This window comes from Varanus komodoensis, unplaced genomic scaffold (genome assembly GCF_004798865.1).
Source record: "Varanus komodoensis strain SLA01 unplaced genomic scaffold, ASM479886v1 scaffold2, whole genome shotgun sequence".
NCBI classification, from domain to species: Eukaryota; Metazoa; Chordata; class Lepidosauria; order Squamata; family Varanidae; genus Varanus; species Varanus komodoensis.
Genome location: NW_025335568.1, coordinates 50,923,810 through 50,938,628, shown reverse-complemented (window position 1 = coordinate 50,938,628; position 14,819 = coordinate 50,923,810). Strand labels below are relative to the sequence as shown.

General features: G+C 38.6%; 1 protein-coding gene across 1 annotated transcript in view; it reads left to right on the top strand.

Annotated features, from left to right (window-relative positions):
- Nucleotides 1-14,819, top strand: part of CASD1 (CAS1 domain containing 1) — a 42,670-nt gene that overhangs the window by 24,488 nt on the left and 3,363 nt on the right. Inside the window, exons 9-17 of the mRNA XM_044428804.1 lie at nucleotides 873-1,298; nucleotides 1,981-2,070; nucleotides 2,926-3,045; nucleotides 5,496-5,652; nucleotides 8,199-8,278; nucleotides 8,905-9,006; nucleotides 10,573-10,713; nucleotides 11,354-11,431; nucleotides 13,484-13,576. Of these exons, the coding sequence (XP_044284739.1) occupies nucleotides 873-1,298; nucleotides 1,981-2,070; nucleotides 2,926-3,045; nucleotides 5,496-5,652; nucleotides 8,199-8,278; nucleotides 8,905-9,006; nucleotides 10,573-10,713; nucleotides 11,354-11,431; nucleotides 13,484-13,576 (1,287 nt within the window). The remainder of the gene's footprint in view (nucleotides 1-872; nucleotides 1,299-1,980; nucleotides 2,071-2,925; nucleotides 3,046-5,495; nucleotides 5,653-8,198; nucleotides 8,279-8,904; nucleotides 9,007-10,572; nucleotides 10,714-11,353; nucleotides 11,432-13,483; nucleotides 13,577-14,819) is intronic.

Genomic DNA, 14,819 nt, shown 5'->3' with positions numbered 1-14,819 from the left:
AAAATTGTTTGAATACTTGTGGAAGAAATCACTCTATAAATCAGGGGTAGGCAGTTTGTGGCCTTCCAAATGTCTTGGCCTATAGTTCATTCTTTATCCTTGGCTTGTTGACTAAAGCTAGTAGATATTGTAGGCCAAAATATCCAAGGGGATGTAAATTTAACACACCTGTTTAAATTCCATGTTTTATTAAACATCTTCTTTGTAGTAGTTGAAAATATTAAATAATTTCAGAATTGGCATGCTATGCATGTGTATAGAAGGAATTTGAGGGGTGGATGAAACCAAGTAAAGCCAGAATGAATATACAGCTCTGCTGTCCTCTGCAGTGAGCAGTGGTTGCCAGCAGTGTTGCTGTCATTCTGAATGCTAAAGTCCAAATGAAATAAAGGTCACAAGATCCCTGAGTTCATCTTCTACAGTTTTTTTTTTTAAATCAAGCCATATTAGATCTTATTATGGATTTGCCAAGATCTCATCTAGTTTAACCTTAAGAAAAAAGGATTACATTGGAAAGACTGAAACATGGTCTTTGTCAAACCTGTCTCTCTTCTTAAGCCCAGACTAGGTGAGAGTTTGCGAAATTCAGAACTGAACCTCACATGGTTTAATATTTAAAAGGAGTGGTGGTGCTGGCAGAGGGCAAACAACTATGGGGGTCTGATTATGGATTTTCCAACTTCTCGTTTATTTTGGCTGTCTCTTGATTCCCATGTGGGCAAGGTTCAGTCAAAATGTTAAAAACATTGGCAGTGCTTTATTATATGTGTTTTTAAAAATGAATAAAGAAAAATGATACCATACATCTATTTTGATCTGACATGTTCAGGTACCATAGTCCAATATCTGGACTTTTGTTTTTCCATGAACAGAATGCAATGATTCTCATTAACAACCACTGCAACAAGATTATGAAGCCAATCGATGGTTCCTGCTGCCAACCTCGGCCTCCCATTACTTTGATACAAAAGCTAGCATTTTGCTTTTTTTCTTTATCCATAATTGGATATTTAATTCTCCTTCTCATTCGTCGTAACAATCACCGGAAGAATAAACCATGCACTGATATGGAAAGTGGAGAAGAGAAGAAACCTGCCACCAGTACACCAGCAGTTTCCACTATAGAGACACTCTTGCAATCCTTATGCAAACTTGGTGTGATTATGGGTTACTTCTATCTTTGTGACAGAGCAAATCTTTTCATGAAAGAAAACAAGTTTTACACTCACTCATCATTCTTCATACCAATGATTTACATCCTGGTATTAGGAGTATTTTATACTGAAAATACTAAAGAGGTAAACACATTTTTTGCTTTTAAATAAAAGATCATATTTGAACTGACTTTAAATAATATAAACATTAAATGACATTTTTTCAGTGTCCTTTGTTTTGTTCTCTTTGGGACCATTGTTTTTAGACATTCTAATGTGCCTTGAGTGAAATGACCAACTAGTAGTTATGGGCATAATCTTATACATACTAACTTGGGAGTTAGTCCCATTAAATTCAGTGGGAGTTGCTTCTGAATAACCTTGCAGAGGATTATACTGTAAGCAGGCAAATCAGCACATCAAGAAAAATGTAGTGCATAGGGAATAGGTGAGTTGTTGTGTCCTGATTTAGATGACATTTCTACAGTATGTGGCCCTGAGCCAAAGAGCCACCTAAGGTGCATGCATCTGGGCTTCTTGTTTCTTCTTCTTGTCCCAGTAGTAGCTTTATGCACTCTATCAAATCTACGCTTCCACCTTTCAAAAGACTTCTGTTTACAAATAGAGCATTGTGCTGCTCTCTGGATTACAGCCTTCTAGTAGTTAAAATGCATAAAAATTATTCATAGGATAATAGCTACTACAATGATGAATACAGTAGTTTCAAACTTATTTGCTTCATAGCAGTGGTTGTTTTGATTTCCTCATTTGGTAGATACCTGTTTGTATTAGTTGGAATAACAATGCTCTCATTTATTTTGCACAGACTAAGGTGTTAAATAGGGAGCAAACAGATGAATGGAAAGGCTGGATGCAGCTCGTCATTTTGATTTATCATATCTCTGGAGCAAGCACTGTAAGTATATGTTACCATTTTAGCATGATTTTTGTAACAGAAATAGCCTGCAATTTAACAGTGAGGCAAAAGTTGAACAACTCTAATAAAGCTTCTCTGTTCAACTTCACACAGGGGTGATTACATTCTATTTTGAAAGATGTATTTTTCCAAAATGTATTTTCTTGTTTTACCTGCGGTATGAAGTAAGACTAGTGAAAATTTGAATTACTGAAGAGGATTTGGACTTACTTAAAGACAATAAAGAAGATAATTCATGTGTGTCAATTATGCCATCTTTGGTGGCTCACTAACCCTCAGTCCTGCAGTTTTCAAATTGGAATACTCCCCTGGGGTTGGTGGGCACAAGACCCCTTGAAGGGGGATTTGAGGTAGGGAGATTTGAGGTAGTGATTCTAAGGCAGCTTGAGCTTTTCTCTCATCACTAGCTGAATGTGGGTGTAGTTGCACCCCCTCCTCCTGTGATCATCCCAGCCTGGTTTTGAAAGAGCTGCTGCTTTAATTATTCTTATAGCTTTAGGAAGAGTCAGATGTCCTATTGTATTCCTCCTTAAATGCCACAGGAGTAGTGTCCCAACCAACAGAGCTTATGCACAGCCTACATGCACATGTGTCTGTTCACTTTCACCTGTGGGACAGATACTTAGAAAATACTGAGTTGAGGGGCTTGATGTTTGAATGCTTCAGTGGTGTGGGGAGACAGTTGAGCCTTGAAGTTCCTTTAATAAGATAGTATTATGAAGCTGGAATATAATAAGGGAGAAAGTTCATCTAATTTCCATAGTATTAGATAGGATTTAAATCTTTTAAAATTACTTTATTTTTTAAAAAGTCAACATACATTTTTATTCATAGTTTCTGCCGGTGTACATGCATATCCGTGTATTGGTTGCTGCATATCTGTTCCAAACAGGCTATGGACATTTCTCATACTTCTGGATTAAAGGAGATTTTGGCATTTATAGAGTATGCCAGGTAAGATATTAGTTAACTCATGCATAAATAGTTCATGATTGTCTACCACAGATGCCACTCTCTCTTTCCTTGCTGCCACTGGGGACCACTCCGTGTTGAATAGCTTCCATTCTACTCTGACTGCCTGGTCTGACTTTTAAGGTGACTCCCTTGTGCTTTTTCAAGGTGGAATGATGTCATCTTTTCCATGTTAAAAAATCTAAAGGCTATTGGGATGTCTGTCAAAATTTCTGAGACTTCTGGTTTGGAACCCACAGGCTTGTGACCCCTAGCCTCAAGTTCGTTTTTTGGAACTTGGTCTAGTACCTTAGCTGGTGATTTAAGAGCCCCACATGACACTGAACTTGAAGTTGTGGCAATTACCTGGAAAGGAAGGAGTGACATTGCTTGGAAGTTACCTTTCTCTGGTACTGTCTTCTGGTACTGAAGACAGTTATATACATATGCTTCACATCTGAATGTTAGATTGTTTGAGGCTATTAGCAAATGTCAAGAATATGTTTCATTTTGCAATGTACCAAGGAGGTATGCTGATTAGATTAACTTGTCTAGCTGGAGACCATCCTGTGGTCTGTTTCAGTAAAGGGAATGGGCTTGGAAAGAGCAGAAGCATTGCATCAAGTAGCCAGAACTCAGAATCCCATGCTAATGAAGTTCCACTGTCTGTTCAAAGATGGTGTTATGCCAAAGCCGTACCTTCTGTTTTTCTGGATGATACATATAACAGTCAGGTCAGACCGTATCAGGTAAGTTGGCAAGACCAGTTCCTACCCAACTTCTTGTCCCTAAGTTATTGGTCCTACAAAAACACAGAACACTTCATCAGCTGACTCTGTTCACCAGTACAGACAATGTATTTGTGTTCCCAAGATAGAATATACTTGTTTGGTATAATGGAGTAATATATACCAGCAGCAAGAATGGACAGCTAAGCTGTTATCTGAACTGTATGCTATTCTTTTTAGATACCACTTCTACCTTCCTAGCAAGAATAAGTGAGCTGGCATACCAGGTTTATATATTTTGGTTTGCATTGTTTTAAGTTTCTTTTCAGGCTGTTGACCTGTTACTGATTGAGGGTCCTGTTCAGCAGCAGGAACTGCAACATACTTTCAACATCAGTATTTTCCTCTAACTTAGGGGTGGGCAGAACTCAGACTTGTATTATCTACGTTGTTTTTGACTAGAACTCAGAGATCCAAATGACAGGTACAAAATAGTAGCTCAGGAAAGCAAACATATAATTGCTCAATAAGGGGACCTCTGAGAACTCACTCATCTCCAAAATTTGTTCTCAGAATTGGAGTTTGCTTACAAGTCTGTCTGTCTGTCTGTCTGTCTGTCTGTCTGTCTGTCTCCCCACCTCCTCCTCTCTCTCTCACACACACCTACTTCTGTTTCTCCCCAAGTATACTTAGGAGGGATGGGAGAGGTGGTTTGTCACTATTATTAATACATTAAGAATTGGAAAACCCTTGTGCATTACTACAGATCACCTCAAGAGCTACTAATAGAGCCAAATCTACCTTCTGCCTGCCCTGTTCTTAACTAATCCATACTTTGCTCTGCTGAATTTAAGTTGTACAGAGCAATCTGATGAGGTTCTTGGAGTGAACAGGAATTCCCTTGCTAGACTTCCTGAAGATTTTTGGGAAAGTCTGCATCCTAACTTTCCCAAATCTCATCAGGAAGGAAATTGCTTGTTCTGGAGTGGTACCCAGTAACCACAACCAGAGGTTGTAAAGGCTTTTGGGTATATGTGTGGGATGCAGGTGGCACAGTTGTTTAAACTGCTGTGCTACTGGGCTGGTTGATCGAAAGGTTGCCAGTTCAAATCTGCACAACGGGATGAGTTCCCGTTGCTCCATCCCAGCTCCTGCCAACCTTGCAGTTCGAACAAATGCAAATGCAAGTAGATAAAAAGATACCACTTCAGTGGAAAGGTAACAGCGTTCTGTGCATTTCGGTGTATAGTCATGCCGGCCACATGACCACGGAGACTGTCTGCAGACAAACACTGGCTCCCTCGACTAGGGAACGGAGATGAGCACCGCCCCCTAGAGTCAGACATGACTGGACTTAACGTCAAGGGGAAACCTTTACCTTTTACCTATATGCTGTTTTGAGTTCATGTGTATAAGTTTTTGATTTTACAGTATAAATAGATTAATACATAGATACAGAGCAGTTGTAAAGAGTAGTGGTAGAATATGAAATTTGCTTCTCTGAACTGTTTTTATTAAGTTTGGGAAAGAAAATTGACTGATTTACTAAATGTTAAGCAGCCATACTGTTTTAAAAATAATTCAAAGTATGCATGCTCTCTTGAAATGAAATTAATTCAGATGAAATAACATTAACTTTTTTGAATTTGTTTATACAGAAATGTGCATCTAAAATCAGGGTTCATTCCTTAAGTTTAATAAAGAAATGCTTCCCTTTCTTAACAGGTTTTATTTCGGCTAAACTTCCTGGTTGTGGTGTTGTGCATAGTGATGGATCGGTCATACCAGTTCTACTACTTTGTTCCTCTCGTCACAGTCTGGTTTATGATAATATATGTTACATTAGCTCTGTGGCCTCAGATAGTCCAGAAGAAAGCCAATGGTAAGTATGATATCTTTCTGTTCAGAAAACTGCCAGTTTACTAAAAGAGCTATCTGCTTTATTTTACATCGAGCTTCTAGGTTGGTGTTAACAATGTAATTTGTAGTACTTGATACTCTCAGTAGTTACTCTTAACCTAACTATTAATCTGTAAACAAACTGTGAAAACACTTTTATTTCCCCAAAGCACAACTAACAAAGCTTAGAACAAAATAAGGGCAAGCTTGGATTTTTTAGGAATAATCATGGCAACAAGCTACCCTGCCCAGGTTTCATGATGTGAAACTATACTTCCAAGACTAATTATGTTAATGCCCCTGCCATGAGACCCATATGTGCACAGAGGTGCAAATAAATCCACTGTGGCTTATTTGCCATGCATGATTGTGCAAACCCCATCCATTGTTCTCTAGCATTGCCCAGTAAGAATTTTGTGGCAGTCTGTAAGTGCCAAGTGACTAGGTGGGCATATGCAACACAATGAATATCCTATTGTAGTCTGTCCACAGTAAAGGGCTTCATTTGTTTCATCAAAAGGGTGAGGGCTGACCCAATTATTCTATGCAGTGATGTAGGCTGGGCTTCCTCCCCCCCCCCCACCCCAAGATCTGCCCTTTATGAGAGGTGTGGCCTTTTCTCAAAGGAATGCTAAATACCCATCTGGTGCAAAGAGACATCCATCATGTTAAGTTTTCCTGGTTCAAGCAAGAAACATGAGATCAGGATTTGTTTGTTTGCTTTATCTTGATCCTGAAGGAAATAGCTTGTTCTTACCTCCTCTCAACTATCTGTTTCAAGTCCTCAGTTTTCTTTCAGCTCTTGTTCTGTCTCTTACCTTAGCATACTTTTCTGTCTTTCTAGATTAGGCCTTTCTCTTCTTTAGAAATGGTTGTCCTTTTTCTCATGCTTTTCATTTTTCACCACAGGATGGCATAGCCTAGTTAGAAGAGCTCCAAGTGTAGTGAAGAAAATGAAAACTACAGAAATAAGATTTGAGGTGATCTTGATAGGTTGGAGTACTGGGCTGAAAACAACAGAATGAAATTCAGCAGGGACAAATGCCAAGTTTTGCATCTAGGAAAAATAAACAAAATGCATTGCTACAAGATGTGGAATACTTGGCTCAACAATACTTCAAGATAGAAGGATCTTGGAATTGTAGATCACAAGCTGAATATGTATCAAGAATATGATGTGGCTGCAAAAAGAGCAAATGCTCTTCATTGAGCTGCATTTATAGAAGTATTACTTCCATATCATGTGAAGTACTAGTTCCTCTTTACTCAGCACTGGTTAGACTTTATCTGGAGTATAGCTTCCAGTGCTGGGCACCACAGTTTAGGATGTAGACCAACCGGAAAGGGTTCAGAGGAGGGCAACAAGGATAATCCGTGGACTGGCACCAAAGGCCTTTGAGGGGGGATGGAAAGAATGCAAGAAATTGTTCTTCCTTTTTTCTGCCCTAATCCTTCTCACCCCTCTGAGTGGGTCTTGCACACTGTATGAGAGAAGGGCCATTAAAATCCATCAAAATCCTTATTTGTATCCTTTCATCCAATGGCCTTAGGGCAGAAGTGTTCCTGTCCTAATCTAGCCAGATGGCACAAGGCATGTATTTTTGTGGCCTAGGAAGTTAAAAAAGCTCCCTAAACCCACTGTAGTACATTCTACAAAGGCTACAACTGTCCAAGTGGCTTTTTACTTTAAACAAATGCCTGCTTAGAGGAGATCTGTAGAACAGCCATATGATCGCCGTACCACACATTTGTAAGGTATCATAGGATGGACAAATATGCTTCTGTCAAAGCAGCCTTTGGATGTAGAGTATTCTAACAGGCAGAGGGTAAACCTGCTTTGGAGCCCACCTTATGGAAATAGTTGCTCTTGTACCTTCCTATGATGGATGCCCCCTCATATTGGGTGAATGGAAAATTGGCTACTTACCATGAACTTCCATTTCATTTTAGTGTTCAGAAGACATCCTTACTGCACCCTTTGGCATATTTTCTACCACTGTTGATACTAGTATTTATATAATTTTCTCCCGTAGTGTGTCAGTATGCCACAGAAGGGTTTCCCCTTTTCCTTTCTAACTTTCTGTTTTTTTAACTTATAATTTATGACTCATCAGTCCAAATACACAGCTAGCAAGGAGCTTGATGGAAGGAGATATGAAGGCCAGGACCAAGGCAAAAAGCCTGGTCACATATTCCTTGGCTGTCCTAGGCAGTTGAAAGATTGGATCCATCATGGAAGTCACCTGTACACCAAATCAGAATGGAACATCACAGTAAATCCCCAACTTTCCCATCTCTGCGAAGAAGTGGGCTGTTCAACAGGAGAAATGAAGTGTTCACAAAATTCATCCTACATTAGGCTAGATACAAGTTTTTAAAAATAGCTAATTACAAAGATGCACTGATGCCTTTGTATTATATTTAATATACAGATAGAGCAGTTTCTGAAATGATAACAGGTTTTTTTTGGGGGGGAGGGGTTTGTAAATACCAATCAAGCTTTGCTTTTTCTTATTGCTGTTTCCACAGGAAATTGCTTCTGGCATTTTGGTTTACTGCTGAAACTAGTTTTCCTGTTCATCTGTATATATTTTTTAGCACACTCTCAGGTTTGTATTTGCACTGTTTTGTATTTTTTGGAACAGAGAATGATAGAATCCAGTTATCTAACTTTTAAAAACCATTTAGAGATGAAACATTGCAGTTATAAGGAAAGGAAGAAAGGAAACGTGCTTGGATAGGACAGTCACAAGAACCATCCTTTATGTTTAAAAGGAACATCTGTGCCTGTTGGAAAATGACAGATATGCTATTAGCTTGGCAGTAAATCTATATATGATGTCCCTAGAAATGGGTGTTGCAATGTATGAGTTCATCCAAAGGTAGAACAACTGCTTTCACAAAGCACATCAGCCTCTGCTTGCATCCCAAATTGTTTTGTTTTAGGGAGAAAGAATTGTTTCATTGTTTTAGTTTATTTATTTATCCTTGTTAGACTTGGCAGCCAAAACCCAGGTACTAAACTTTTCTGGTGAAGGAAAGTATGTTAGAAAATGGTTGGGCTTTCTAACAGAAAAGAGCAGTTTGAACAATGCAATGTTCTTCTCCTGGGGTAATAATCTTATGAACTTGTTTCAGTATACATATCTGTCTGCTGTAAGAAATGGTATAATTGTGCTGATGGTCCATTGGTGTGACTAGGCTGTTAAACTATTTTCATGTTTGCTTCTTACAGGGTATATTTGAGAAGATTTTTTCTACCTGGCCATTGTCCAAATGTTTTGAACTTAATGGGAGCATCTATGAATGGTGGTTTAGGTGGAAGTTAGATCGATATGTATGTAATGTTAATTTTGAATTTTTATGGCTTTTATTTATGTGTGGCCTTTCTATAAGTTATGGCTCTCAGGATTGTGCAAGTTAAAGCAAATTGTGATCTGAATTTGCAATGAAAACAAACAAAAAGATGAGAAAGAACTTAGAAGTTCTTGAGTCAGCCATAAAGCAGGTACTTTGTTTTTTCCATATTTGACAAGTGTATCCTGCAACACTTCAAAAAGAACAGAATTTGTGATTAAAATCTTGGTTTGTGTTCTACCTATTAGATGATAGCTCACTAATACACAATTACACTATTACTGTAGGCAGAAAGTAGGGAGAGGTAACCAGTGGGCAGAACTGCAGAGTTCAGTCTCCAGCCCAGTGCTTGTCCCACATTTTTATTAATTATTTGGATGGAGGAGTGCAGGGAACACTTATCAGATTTTCAGATGGCACAAAATTGGGTGGGATAGAAGAAACCCTGGAAGACAGCAACGCAATTCAAAGTGATCTTGAAAGATGGGCTAGAAACAACAGAATACAATTCAAAAGGGACAAATGCCAAGTTCTGTACCTAAACCAAATGCATTTACTAGATGGGAGATACTTAGCTCAACAATGCTATAAGTGAGATCCTGGAACTGTTGTAGATCACAAGTGGAATGTGTGCCGAATTGTTGTAGATAATGAGCAATGCAGTTTGGATGCAAAAAAGCAAATACTGTTTTGGACTTCATTAATAGCAGTATCACTTCCAAATCACATATAGTACAAGTTTCCCTTTACTTAGTGCTGGTCAGGCCTCACCTGGAGTACTGCATCCAGTTCTGGCTACCACAGATAGACTGGAAAGGGTTCAGAGAAGGGCAACGAGGATGAACTGGGGAGTGGAAACAAAGCCATGTGAGGAGAGAGAGAAAGAACTGGGAATGTTTAGACTTAAGGAGACTAAGGGGAGATAATGATAGCACTGTACAAGTACTTGAAAGGCTGTCACAAAGAGGAAGGCCAATATCTCTTCTTGATCATCCCAGAGTGCAGGACACAGAATAATGAGCTCAAGTTACAGAAAGCCAGATTCCAGCTATAGCAGGAAAAACTTTCTGACTGTTAGAGCAGTATGACAATGGAATCCATTGCCTAGGAAGGTTTTGGGCTCTTGTATACTAGAGGCATTCAGGATGCGAGTGGACAGCCATCAGAGAGAGATGGCTTAGCTTGCAGACCTGTACTGAGCAGGGAATTGGACCCTCTGGCCCTTTCCAACTTTACTAGCATTGTTTGTTGCATGTCAGATCCAAAGAGAGTCATTGTGTGTCTGACCCAATGAGACTGTTGTGCCTTGTAAGACTGAAAGGGGTTCTTAAAGTTCAGGTATTGTGCATGGACATGTGCATTTACGTGCAAGTGTCTTACATGAATTGCATTGTTAAATGCATCTTTACTAGATATTTTATTTATTTAAAACTTTTGTAGACAGTCCCATGACCAAACTCTCGGGATGGTTTAACAATACAAAATGTAAATATTTTAAAAACACAGCATACAGATGTGTATACTGAGCAGTTCTTTTCTCTTGCAGGTTGTTTTTCATGGAATGCTGTTTGCTTTTATTTATCTAACATTTCAGAAGCAACAAGTCCTCTCAGAAGGAAGGGGCGAACCACTTTTCCCCAACAAATTTTCCAATGTTTTATTATTTATTTCAGTAGTTTCTTTTTTGGTAAGTTTCTCCAATTTCATGTTTAAAAAATATCTTCATTATCTTCTTAGTATATACTCTGAGTAGAGGTATTCTTAATGAAAATAAATAGTTAAGCCCGGGCATGCCATAAGAAGCCAGGCTGTTAGATTATTGACATTCATTCATTTTAGGGGATAGGGGTATGAGAAAATGATGTAATTTAGAGAGAGAAACTCTGGAAGAAATTGTCATGCAGAAGACCTCAGTGGAGAAGAAAAACATCTCTAAAGCTGTTATCCTGTGCTTGTTTACTCAGATGTAAATCCTATTTGGCATGCCTTTTTCTCAGATATTTGCAGCCTAAGTATGCATTTCACTAGAGAAGACAATCGTCCTAGGGAAATTTGAAGGAAGAAGAAGAAAAGGAAGACCAAGTATGTGAATGATTGTCTTCATAAAGGAAGCCACAGCCTTGAGTTTACAATTGCTGAGCAGGACCATCAAGGATAGGACATTTTAGAAGACTTTCATTCATAGGGTCACTATAAGTGAGAGATGACCTAGCAGCACTTAGTGACTAAAGTATAAATTGTAATGCTGACATTTCTACTGCATTCCTTTCAGTATGCTTGCTCTGTATTAGAAAAATAGTTGTCTTATACATGTTTTTATGTTTCAGACATACTCTATCTGGGCAAGTAGCTGTAAAAACAAAACTGAGTGCAATGAAATGCATCCCTCTGTATCAGTTGTGCAGGTAATTATGTTCTTTTCCTTTCCTGGGATTAAAATCTTTTTTCTTTCTCCCCAATTCTGGTATATTGGGCATGAAGTGGTAGGCTTTACAAAACAACTGACTAATCTGTTCTTTGATAATAATAGCAAAGCAGAGTTAAAAATACAGGGTTTTTTGTGGCCTGGGAGAGTATAAATGATTGATTTAAAAACCAAATCCTGCCCCAGTGTGCATGCTCATCCAATGTTCAAAGTAAGTTTGTTTTAATATTGTGGCACTACTGGAATAGCAAAAGGCTTATGACGACAACGACGATGATTATGAGGGTGTGTGTGTGCATGTACTGTGTTTTGTATAACATACTCCTTTTCCTCAGTGGTTGAGGTACACACAGTCATATACTTATATACTGGTCGTATACTGAAACCTACCCATCCATTGGAGTCCCTCTCTGGGCCATCAACTTGTCAGGGGGTAATTCCACACCCAAGTGCAAAACATGGGTGACAGCCTTGTATTGAGATGGAAGAACACTGACCCTGTTAGGAGAATTCCTTGTAGGTAAAGAATTTATCTAACAATGTGGTTCCCAGTTTCTCCTAGAGTTCACAGTAAGAGGTATTGTCAACTGAATTCCTATAACCTATGTGAATTCCATCTTAGCTGCCTTCATCTGCTTATGTGTCGCATTTTGTAGTCATGCTGGAATGTGGTGCTATAGTGTAACTAAGAAAATATTGGGGCTAAGTATTATATTGATCATTGGTGCCCAGTGAGCCCCCAGTGGCCTGCTGTAATATTTATTTATTTAATTTTAACATTTATATGCCACCCACTAGTCTAAAAGGACTCTCTAGGCAGTTTACAATAATACTTATGATTACAAATGCTAAAAACAACAAAAATGAAGCCAATTATAATGAAATCACCACAATTTTAAAACACTAAGCATTTATAAGTATACTGAGTAAGCAGGACAACAAAATAACATCATAAATAACAGATCTCAAATCAATTAAAATACCCAGACAAGATAAATATTTTACTTGGTGCTGAAATGATAACAATGTTGGCACCAGGTAAACTTCTCTGGAGAGCCTACTCCATACTTGAGGGGCAACTACCAAGAAGGCCCTTCTTCTATTTGCTGTCCCTTTCACCTCATTATGGGATGGCTCTTTCAGAAGAACCTCCCGTCCAGATCTTAATGGGCAGGTAGATATGTATAGGAGCAGACAGTCCTTTAGCAAGCCGGATCCTAAGCCATTTGGGGCTTTGTAAGTCAAAGCAAGCATTTGAAATTGGGCCCACGCTACAACTGGCAACTGATGCAGTCTGTAAAATATTGGTGTTATGGCACCCGCTACTAACTGCACTGCCCGATTTTGAACCAGTTGAATTTGACAGACCATCTTCTGCACTGAAGTAATCTAGTCTGGATGTTACCAGTGCATGCGTGACAGTGGCAAGGCTTTCTCTATCCAGGTAGGGGCAAAGTTGGTATATTTGCCACAACTGAAAGAAGGGGTCCCTGGCCACTGAGACCACCTGGGGCTCTAGTGATAGTCCTGGGTCCAGGAGCACCCCCATGCTGCGACCCCATCCAGGACACAGTGATGGCCCTCCATTCTGTCAGTACAGCAGCCCAACCAACAACACTTCCGTCTGGACTGAGTTTCAGTTTATTGGTCCTCATCTAGTCAAGTATTGAACGCAGACACTGGTTCAGCACAGATCCAATGTAAATGATAGATAGTTCTGAGTGTCATCAGCATACTGTGGATACCTCAGCCCAAACCTCCTGATGAACTCTTCCAGGTTTCATGTAAATATTAAAGAGCATGGGGGATAGTATAGAGTTCTGTGGAACCCCATGTGTCAAATACTAACACTAGGCAACTTTCCCTGCTGTATTCATATGGTTGCAGAATTTCCTGATTACTTACTGCAACATCTGGAGTTATGCAAATTAAGTTTGAAAACCATTAAGTTTGGTACTTAGAAATAGGTGCGAAATACATTGGATATATTAAAGAGATCTCCTTTAAGCACGTACTGTGATTTGTCTTTCAGATTTTAGCTTTTGTCCTTATCAGGAATATACCTGGCTATGCTCGTTCTGTATACAGTTCATTTTTTGCCTGGTTTGGCAGAATTTCTCTTGAGGCAAGTAGCATAATTTTGTTTTAATTTTAGGATACATGATCCTAGTATGTGTACAAAACTTTAGTTGGTTTATTAGCAGCTGTTCTGTGCAATCTTACATATTCTGAATTGGTATTGCAGATGGAAAAAAATGAATGAACCAAACTTCAAACTTTCATATTGTCATTTGAAATGACTTACGGTTGTTTTTCCTGTAAAGCAGAGGAGGAAAATTGCAATTCATGCTTATTACAGATTAAGGAAGGCAATGAGCAGCCTCTCCTTTTGACTCCCTTCTGCAGCCCTCTGTAAAAAGTCTGGCTTTAAGTTTCCTCAGCAAACAAGTGATTTCTGAATAGAAAGTCCATTTTTATTTATAAGATTGCTGTCAAGTTTGTCAATACAGTATATTATGAAACACATTTAACACTGAATGATACATATAAATGTTCTAAAATGAGTATTTTTAATATAAGGGAAATTTCCTATATCTTTGTTTCTGGAGCTATGAGTTATAAAATTACCTTGGCTTAGGAAAGGGAGAAAGAAGGGAAAGAAAAACTTGGGGAAAAAAGGATAAAGAAAAAAAAAATCAGGGAGCAATTCCTTGATTACCCTATCTTGTCATCTTGATGGTATCAGAACTGATCAGGCTTTCTGATCTAAGCTGAATCAGTTCACCTTTCATGTAAGTCTTCTCTCAGAGGTGGGAGGGGTTGCCTCCCACCAGCATTTGAGGTTAAAACACCCCCGGCAAGATAAAGTGACAGAGCACTCAAAGAGTGCTGATTAAACAAATTGCCATCTTCCTGGAAGCTTTCATCTAAAATGAGTATCGATGGGAGAATTTTGGAGGTTCAAACTCATCAAAGTTCTCAGGGTCCAACCGAAACTTCAGACTGCTCCATTCCCATTGCCACATGTAAGCTGTTGTTGAATGGAACAGTGTGCATTTAGGTGCACATTTTAAAATATATTTTCAAAATATGCATTTTAAGTGCACATTTTTCAAACACATTTTATAATATCATAGGCTCAGGAGTGTGAGAGGTTTGCTTGAAAAATGCAAACAGGGCATGTTCCAATGTTTAATGAACTGAAATGCAATCTCATACATCCTTAAAAAATTAACATGTTTTAATTTATGAAATTTGCACAAAGAAGCAAACAAGATTGTTGAAAAATCATAGTAAGATCCTCAAGGTATCATGCACTCTGTTGCTTGCATTTCATAAAAACCTTATGCATTAGTTTTTATTTGGAT